Source organism: Phascolarctos cinereus, unplaced genomic scaffold, assembly GCF_003287225.1.
Source record: "Phascolarctos cinereus isolate Bilbo 61053 unplaced genomic scaffold, phaCin_HiC Scaffold_2;HRSCAF=192, whole genome shotgun sequence".
In the NCBI taxonomy this organism is placed as follows: Eukaryota; Metazoa; Chordata; class Mammalia; order Diprotodontia; family Phascolarctidae; genus Phascolarctos; species Phascolarctos cinereus.
Window position 1 is genome coordinate 289,447,124 of NW_027555625.1, and position 9,465 is coordinate 289,456,588.

General features: G+C 49.4%; 1 protein-coding gene across 1 annotated transcript; it reads left to right on the top strand.

Moving 5' to 3' along the window:
* The first annotated feature begins 815 nt into the window (after window positions 1–815).
* LOC144455909 (syncytin-1-like) lies at window positions 816–9,194 on the top strand. Its single transcript, XM_078150097.1, has 2 exons — window positions 816–1,251; window positions 6,903–9,194. The coding sequence occupies exons 1-2, from the start codon at window positions 1,231–1,233 to the stop codon at window positions 8,712–8,714; spliced, it is 1,833 nt and encodes a 610-aa protein (XP_078006223.1). The 5' UTR covers window positions 816–1,230; the 3' UTR covers window positions 8,715–9,194.
* Window positions 9,195–9,465: the final 271 nt, after the last annotated feature.

Below are 9,465 nucleotides of genomic sequence, written 5' to 3' on the forward strand. Positions count from 1 at the left end.
TAAATTGGTTTTCCTGCTTGACATAAATACTGAGGATCATGGGCTTCCTCTGACCTGCCACCAGTATAATCTTCTAGGACCCTTTCTTTCTCCACTGCTCAGTTTGTCCCCCACCCCCAACCCTGAGAAGCAGTGTATTTTTTTTTCCCTTTTAGCATCCACAATTTCAGTAAAAGGTTAGAAAAACCAAGTGTCTCATGGTGTACTCCCCCTCCTCCAGGCCTCACCCCAGCTCCTTTTCCTCTATTGCCTTAAGTGAAAATTCTACAGAGCTGTGGATTTACAGAACAATTTGCTCACAACAACCTTTTGAGGTAGTAGTACAAACTTAATTAGACCATTTTACAGATGAGGAAACTGACTTGGACATGATCCCATAGATAATAAATACATAAAGTTGAGTTTCAACTCAGTTCTTACTCTAAAGCACTATAGAAATATCACCTGAACAAGGGTGGTAGAAATGGAAATTCACAGGATTGGTCAGATTCAAGAGTTATAGCAGAGGTCAGAACTTTTCAGATCTTGAGGGTGAGGGAGTCAGAGAACCAAAGATTACACAAGGTTGTGAGATTTGGAGGTTATGGTGTTATTAATAGAAATGAAGGAAACTCCCATAGAATCTTGCAAATAGATATTTCACTGAGGTTTGATGATGATGATAATGATAAAGAAGAAAGAAAAGAAATAGAAGAAGGAAGAAAAACAAGAGAAAGAAGGAGAAAATAACATGTGGTATAGGTACAGTGGCATGATTGGCTTTAGTTTAAGTAGAGATCGTAGAGAAGCAACTTGGCTGTGGAGTAGAAATGTGCTGGAGGCCAGCACCTGGTAGTGGGCCCCTAACCCCGTGAGATTACCACACCCCAAGCAGCTTGTTCCGGGACAAACCGTACCATAACGTGTTCCTGTCAGGGCTAACCGCAAGATGTCGCCACACCGCCCCTGGAAAGTCCCGGAGGCCCATTTTCCCCTTTTGCCCCTCCCCGCTTTTGCCCTATATAAGCTTGTAACGCTCAAAAATAAAATTAGACCTTGCCTACCATCCTTTTGGTCTCACTCCTCCTTTTCACCCATTCCCTTCAGCCAGGGTCCTCCTCGACCCCCCACGTATACTGGCCCTGCAGGTCGGGGCAAGTGGCGCCCAACGTGGGGCTCGAGGTTCGGACTTCTGCCAGGCGGACCAGCATTGAGAAACGATTCGTCGCGACCCCCTCCTTCTCATCGCTCATGAAGAGCCCCTGCGTTTTGGTAAGTTGAGTTTTCGTCCGCCTCATTCTAATCATGGGTTCCAACCTTTCTAAGGAGCAGGTCTTTATCCAAGACCTTAAGCATGCCCTTAAGGAGAGAGGAGTTAAAGTTAAGAAAAAGGACCTTTTGAAATTCTTTCTTTTTGTAGATGAGGTCTGCCCTTGGTTTATGGTTACCGGCCCAGATATTCATCCGGGAAAGTGGCAGAAGGTCGGGAGAGACCTCAATAGAAAGTTGCAAACTGAAGGGCCAGAGGCGGTCCCTCCCTCGGCTTTTTCTTACTGGGGTATCATCAGAGACATAGTGGAATCTGCCCCTGGGGACCCAGGCAAGCGCCAACTCCTTTCGGTGGCAGAGTTTTGTTTACGCCCCTTGTCGCGGGCAGCTTCTGTTAAATCGCTACAGCGCCCTTTATCACGAACCGCCTCTACAAAGTCATTAGAATCAGTGGGAAAAAGTCCCCCTAGACCCCCCTCCGTGGTCATTACCATTCCGCCGGAACCTCCAAAGCCTCTTTATCCTCCCCTCCCTGTGGAAACGGTCCCGGCTACTGAACCTTTAACACTGCCTATAATTGCAAAACACAAAACTCCTCCTTTAGGAGATCCTGACCCTGATACTCTAGATCCCGGGGACGAGGCGGAACTGGAGGAAGAAGCCGCCCGATATAATAACCCGGACTGGCCCATAACTCCCCAGTACCTACCCCCTCCCTACATATCCCAGACTTGCGCTCCTGCGCTTTTGCCCCCCATTCCCACTTCCTCAGCCCTCACATCCGCCAGAAGTCAACTCTCCACTCAAGTTAAGGAGCTCCGAGAAGTCTTAGATCTACAAAAGCAATATGCACAACTCTCTTCGGAACTGAGTTCCCTGCAACACTCCCTCCAGAATTCTGTCATTTTTTCCCCCAATAGGTCGCAGTTACATCAGAAACCCCTGAAAAAGATCAGAGCCAGTGCTAGAGATAGAAAATCTAACAAGGCACAGCCCATGATATTCCCTGTTATGACCCGGTCTCGTCAGCCTGACTCCTCACACAACGACCCCAAGGAAGTTTCTGCCAGTGAAGGGGAGGGAGATGAAGAAAGTGAGGAAGAAGGGGAAGAGGACGAGGGAGAGGGGGAGGGACAGGATAGTGGAAAAATAGAAGAAGAGGAATGGGCAATTGGAAAAAAGGAAGGACAGCGGTTAGAATATAGGAGATTGCAGTTCAAAGGGATTAAGGATCTTAACGCCGCCGTCAAGTCCTATGGTCCTAACGCCCCGTTCACCCTCTCAGCTCTTGAATCTATGTCCCGCGGAGGATATCTCTTGCCGGCAGAATGGCTTCGTGTAGTACAGGCAGTCCTTTCAAGGGGGCAGTTCTTGACATGGAAAGCAGATTTCTTCGACCGCTGCCAATCCATGGCTACAGCCAACCAAAAATCCCCTGGCTCCCCCGCTTTAAAGTGGACTTATGAGAAGTTGAGTGGTCAAGGGAAATACGCAGAGGAGGCCAAACAACGCTGCCTCCCAATAGGCCTCTTGGCGCAAACCGCCAATGCTGCATTCGCGGCTTGGCGTGCCTTGCCCACTTCTGGATCCCCCCTTGCTCCGCTTAATAAGATCGTACAAGGAACTCAGGAAGATTTCTCTGAGTATGTTAGTAGGCTCTTGGAAGCAACTGAACGAACCTTAGGGCAAGAAGCGTCTAATGATCAGCTTGTGAGACGCTTAGCATATGAAAATGCTAACAATGCCTGTCGGTCTGCCTTACGCGGGAAGTGGAGAGATAAAACATTAGAGGAAATGATACGTATGTGCAGAGATGTAGATCCCTTCACTACCAAAATGTCCCAGGCCGTACATCTGGCCATAGGGGCAGCTCTCCAAACCGGGGACTCCCAAAAGGCATGCTTCCGGTGTGGTCAACCTGGCCATTTTGCCCGACAGTGCCCTAGTGCCCCTGACACTCCCTCCGCTCCAATCAGCAATAAGGCTTCCCAACCCTCCACCCTCTGCCCTCGGTGTAGGAAAGGGAAACACTGGGCAAATACCTGCCGCTCAACTACAGACGTTCATGGCCACCCTTTACAGGGAAACGGTCGGAGGGGCCAGCCCCGGGCCCCCCAGTCGACCCCCTTTGTTCGGGCCTCGGGGATCAGCCAGTCCACACCCCACTCCACATCCCACTCTTCAGAGCCACTGCAGGAAGCGCAGGGGTGGACTTGTGTGCCGCCTCCACCTCAGTATTGACTCCCGAGGGTGGCGTCCATATTATTCCTACAGGCATCTTTGGCCCCCCGCCCCCTGACTTCTATTTTTTCATCCTTGGTCGCGCCTCCGCTACTATTAATGGCCTCATGATTCACCCCTCCATTGTGGATAGTGATTACACGGGGGAAATTCAGATACTTGCCTCAACCCTGAAAGGGCCCCTCACTGTCCGTCAGGGACAACGCCTTGCGCAGGCTCTCCCGCTCCCCCTACAGACTCCATACCCTGCTCTCGCCACTGTTAGAGGCCACTCCAAGCCTGGTTCCTCAGACATCTATTGGGTCCAGGCCATTTCCCAAGACCGCCCCATGCTTACGCTTTTTATTCAAGGCAGGCTTTTTGAAGGAATATTAGATTCAGGAGCTGACTCGACTGTTATCTCAAAAGACAGTTGGCCATCTTCGTGGCCCCTTCAACCATCCATGACACACTTGCAGGGCATAGGTCAATCCCACAATACCCTACAGAGCTCTCAATGGCTGCCTTGGCAAGACAAAGAAGGAAATAAAGGGACTGTTCGGCCTTTTGTGATCCCCGGCTTACCTGTCAACTTATGGGGAAGGGACATTCTTTCACAGATGGGGGTAATTATGTGCAGCCCAAATACCGTTGTGACCCGTCAAATGCTCTCCCAGGGATTTCTCCCAGGGCAAGGATTAGGCAAGAAAGGTCAAGGGCAACTGTCCCCCATTGTTGCTGAAGGGAGAAAAGGACGAGCAGGCCTTGGTTGTGAGAGCCCAGATAATCAGAACCATTTTTCGTGAGGGCCACGGGTCCTCCTGCACTCCAGGCAGATAGGATCTCGTGGAGAAATGACCTACCCGTCTGGGTAGACCAGTGGCCCTTACCCAAGAAAAAACTGGAGGCAGCGCTTGCTTTAGTGCAGGAGCAACTAGCTGCAGGTCACATAGAACCATCTACATCCCCGTGGAACACGCCCATTTTTGTTATCCAAAAAAGATCAGGTAAATGGCGACTCTTACATGATTTACGGGCCGTCAATAAAACTATGATTCCTATGGGGGCCCTTCAACCTGGGCTCCCCTCCCCTGTAGCCATACCGCAAGATTTTTCTAAGATTACAATTGATCTTAAGGATTGCTTCTTTTCCATTCCCCTCCACCCTTCCGATTGTCAGCGCTTCGCTTTTAGTGTTCCTATTACCAATTGTGTGGGCCCTTCTCCGCGCTTTCAGTGGAAAGTTTTGCCACAAGGCATGGCTAATAGCCCTACGCTGTGCCAAAAATATGTTGCCCAAACAATTGATCCTTTCCGCTTGCAGTATCCCAAGCTTTATATTATCCATTATATGGACGATATCCTCCTTGCAGGACCAAATAATGAGGAATTGACTCAGGTATCACAGGAGCTCATTAAGGCGTTGGAATATCGGGGCCTTAATATTTCCCCTGATAAAGTGCAAACCTGCCCCCCCCAGCTGTTCTTGGGATTTGAACTCTTGACGAATCGCATTCTCTCCCAGAAGGTTCGCCTACGAGTGAGTCACCTTTGCTCCCTTAATGATTTCCAAAAATTACTGGGAGAATTGAATTGGCTTCGGCCATATCTTAAGATCACTACAGGGGAACTGCGACCCTTGTTTGATATTCTTAAAGGAGACTCCGATCCAAATTCACCCCGCTCTCTCACGCCGGAGGCCCGTAAGGCCCTTGCCTTAATTGAGCAAGCCATTCATGAACAACATATTGGCTATTACGCTCCTCAAAAACCTCTTTGGTTCTTAATTTTTTCCACCACTTTTTCTCCCACTGGATTGTTATGGCAGGGACATCCGTTATTCTGGATTCATATGCCAGCCACACCTACAAAGATCCTTTCTTCCTACCCGCATTTAACGGCAGGGCTCCTGCGCCTCGGCCGAGAGGCAGCCCTTCGACTTTTTGGTCGAGAACCAGATCATATTGTTTGCCCCTACACTGCTTCGCAGATTCAATGGCTGCTTCAGAATGATGATGATTGGGCAGTTAATTGCATTTCCTATATGGGAGCTATAGACAATCATTATCCCTCAGATAAGCTCATTCAGTTCTTTCAGAAAACACCCGTGGTCTTCCCAAGGATCACCAAAGCGGAGCCCATAGAGAGCGCCCATTTGGCGTTCACTGATGGCTCCGCCACAGGGAAGGCAGCCTTTAGTGTTGATGGACAGGTCACCTCTTTTGACACCCCTTTCACCTCCGCGCAGCTGGTAGAGCTCGCAGCGGTCATTAAGGTTTTTGAATCTGTCTCGGGCCCCCTCAATGTTTATACTGATAGTTCCTATATTGCACAGTCAGTCCCTCTATTGGAAACCGTCCCGTATATCCGTCCCTCCACTAATGCGTCTCCTCTTTTTGCCACTCTTCAGCTTCTAATTCTCTCCCGCGATCACCCCTTTTTCATTGGTCATATTCGTGCCCATTCCGACCTCCCCGGTCCTCTTTCTGAAGGGAATGATCAGGTTGATCAAGTAACTCGTCGCATTCTGCTTGCTCTGTCTGCCTCCCCTGTTGAGGCTGCCACACAAGCCCACAAGCTGCATCACCTGAATGCCCATACGCTTCGTCTCAAGTTCCCTATAACCCGGGAACAAGCCAGACAGATTGTGAAACAGTGCCCTGGTTGCCTGACCCTCCTTCCTGAACCTCATAATGGCATCAATCCCCGAGGTCTTATCCCCGGGGAACTTTGGCAAATGGATGTCACTCACTATCCCCCTTTTGGTCGGCTTAAATATGTTCATGTGTCCATTGATACCTTCAGTGGCTTCATTTTTGCCACCCTGCAACCTGGAGAGGCCACCAAACATGTCATTAATCACCTCCTTAGTGCCTTGGCGGTCCTCCCGCAGCCCAAAATTCTTAAGACAGATAATGGCCCTGGTTATACCAGTTCTTCTTTCAGATCTTTTTGTACACAGTTGCATATTAAGCATGTTACTGGTATACCCTATAATCCTCAAGGGCAAGGAATTGTGGAAAGGGCCCATCAGACACTGAAAAACATGATCCTGAAATTACAATCAGGGAGGGAAGTTCTTTATCCCAGAGCTGGCAATGCCAAAACATTGCTCAATCACGCTCTTTTTGTTTTAAATTTTCTCACTCTGGACACTGCGGCAAAGAGTGCCGCAGACCGCCTTTGGCATTCCACTACGGCCCAAACCTACGCTCAGGCAAAATGGAAAGATCCCCTGCTTGGCAAATGGCAGGGCCCTGATCCTGTGTTAATCTGGGGCAAAGGCCATGCTTGTATTTATGACTCAAAGTGCCAAAATGCTAGATGGTTGCCTGAAAGGCTGATTAGGTTGATGGACAAGCCAGAAACTCATAATGCCGTCCAGGGAACCACACCCCCCTGAGACACCTCTGTTTTCTTTCTCTGTTTTACAGAAAATGACGATCCTCGTAATTTTCCTCCTGTTCCGTGGGAGCCACGGTGGTTTTCAATCTCCTGACCCAGTAGCGCTCAGCCGTGCCCTCTTTGGAAGCCCTTGTGACTGCGGCGGGGGCACGTTCACTGTCCGTCCCGCCACCTACACGCAAGAAGTGGACTGCGGGGAAAAGACAGCCTACCTCGCCTACCGTCATTCTATCACGGGCGTCTCCAAACCCAAGTGGGAATGCGTAAGGAAGCCCCGAGTTATCCCTCCGAATGGTGGCCAGCCCGGGCCTTGCCCCAGTGATTGCAACTACCTTGAGGCCTTGCACTCCACATGCTATAGTTCTACCCAGCAGTGCAGTGGCAGCTCAGGAACAGTCTATCTTACTACAATACAGGAAAGAGAATATGGTGGCTCCACAGGAGGGGACTGGGCGCATATAACTAGCCAAGGCCTACGTGGAAGTACCAATAAGTATGCTCAGGCTTCCTGTCGTAAAGAAAATATTGGAAAAAATGTCTGTTGGCCCCTTCATGCACCTGTCCATATCTCTGATGGGGGTGGCCCTACAGACCAAATTAGGGAACATGAGGTTAGGGAACGAATAAATGAAATAATTAAGAGTATGTATCCCCCCATCCATTACCATCCACTTGCACTGCCCAAACCCCGGGGAACGGACCTAGATGTCCAAACTTCAGAAATCCTTGAAGCAACACTTAAGGCCCTTAATTACTCTAACCCTGATTTGGCTGCCGATTGCTGGCTGTGTATGGCCCTTGGCACACCTATGCCCATAGCTTTGATGTCCAAAAATGGCTCCACATCCACAAATTGCACACTTAGTCCACCTTTTAAGGTACAACCTGTTGGTCTCCGCCCCTCTCCTTGTATCCAAGCCCCATTTCAGAATTCCACTGCTGATATTGATGTTGGTTTTGCTACCTTTGCTAATTGCTCTGAAGTCAAAAACTATACCTCACAGGAACCTCTCTGTCCCCTGCCGGGACAACTTTTCGCCTGTGGGGGAAATATGGCCTACTCTGCTCTCCCCCAGAATTGGACAGGACTCTGCACACAAATTTCAATCCTCCCTGATATCGACATCATTCCGGGAGATGAGCCTGTCCCACTGCCCAGTTTTGATTATATTACTGGAAGACCCAAGAGGGCTGTTGCATTTATCCCCCTCCTTGTTGGCCTTGGGATTACAGGGGCACTCGCTACCGGCTCTGCCGGCATAGGAGTTGCTGTTGATTCATATACAAAACTATCCCATCAATTTCTTAATGATGTGCAAACCCTCTCGGGGACGATAAATGACCTTCAAGACCAAATTGACTCCCTGGCGGGAGTCGTTCTTCAGAATAGGAGGGGCCTAGATTTACTCACGGCAGAACAAGGGGGAATTTGCTTAGCCCTACAAGAAAAATGTTGCTTCTATGCAAATAAATCTGGGATAGTGCGGGATAAAATCAAAAAACTGCAAGAGGATCTGATTGAAAGACGCAGAAAACTTTTTGAAAATCCCCTCTGGAGTGGCTTGAATGGAGTCCTCCCATACCTCCTCCCTCTTCTTGGACCTTTAATTGGTCTCCTCCTACTTTTTTCTTTTGGACCTTGGGCCTTTACCAGACTAACCTCTTTCATTAAGACGCAGATTGAGGCTTCTCTTAAAAACACCGTCAATATCCATTACCACCAACTTGCTTCGTCAGAAGATCCTACTGATACCATGGAAGAGGGTCTCCAGTTCTCGAAGCTCGTGCATCCGGAATCTCGCTGCTCGCGGTGGTGGAGAAATATTAAGGATAAAAAGTGATCTGGCAGCTGTGAGAGAGCCCATGACGGGAATATTGAGGTCCCATGTTTCAAAAAAAAGATCAGCGCGGCTGCAGTTGTTTCCCCATGACGGGAATAGAGTGAGGCCATGATGGGTTACATCGTGGGGTCCCCTCGCTTAGCCTAAGACAGGGACCACTGCCACTAATGCGCTTTGAACATGGAGGCCGACCTCATAGCCTAAGACAGGCCTCTCACCTGCTATTTTAAATACAAAATGGGGGACATGCTGGAGGCCAGCACCTGGTAGTGGGCCCCTAACCCCGTGAGATTACCACACCCCAAGCAGCTTGTTCCGGGACAAACCGTACCATAACGTGTTCCTGTCAGGGCTAACCGCAAGATGTCGCCACACCGCCCCTGGAAAGTCCCGGAGGCCCATTTTCCCCTTTTGCCCCTCCCCGCTTTTGCCCTATATAAGCTTGTAACGCTCAAAAATAAAATTAGACCTTGCCTACCATCCTTTTGGTCTCACTCCTCCTTTTCACCCATTCCCTTCAGCCAGGGTCCTCCTCGACCCCCCACGTATACTGGCCCTGCAGGTCGGGGCAGAAATGATTGGATTAGTCTTCCATAAGAGCATTAAATACCATAGAGCACCACAAAATCAGATTCTACCTGTAAAAACTGTATTGCCTCTTCCCTTTACAGGTAGCCCACATTTGTCTGATCCAAAACAGCTCAGCTTCTGAGTCTCAATGCCCTAATTGGAATCTCAGGACCTAATCCAG

Excerpts from the sequence above, each read along its gene's own strand:
- LOC144455909 (XM_078150097.1), top strand. The coding sequence starts at position 1,231 with ATGAAGAGCCCCTGCGTTTTG. Across the intron at positions 1,252-6,902 it reads TGAAGAGCCCCTGCGTTTTG|AAAATGACGATCCTCGTAAT; the intron begins GTAAGTTGAGTT and ends TCTGTTTTACAG.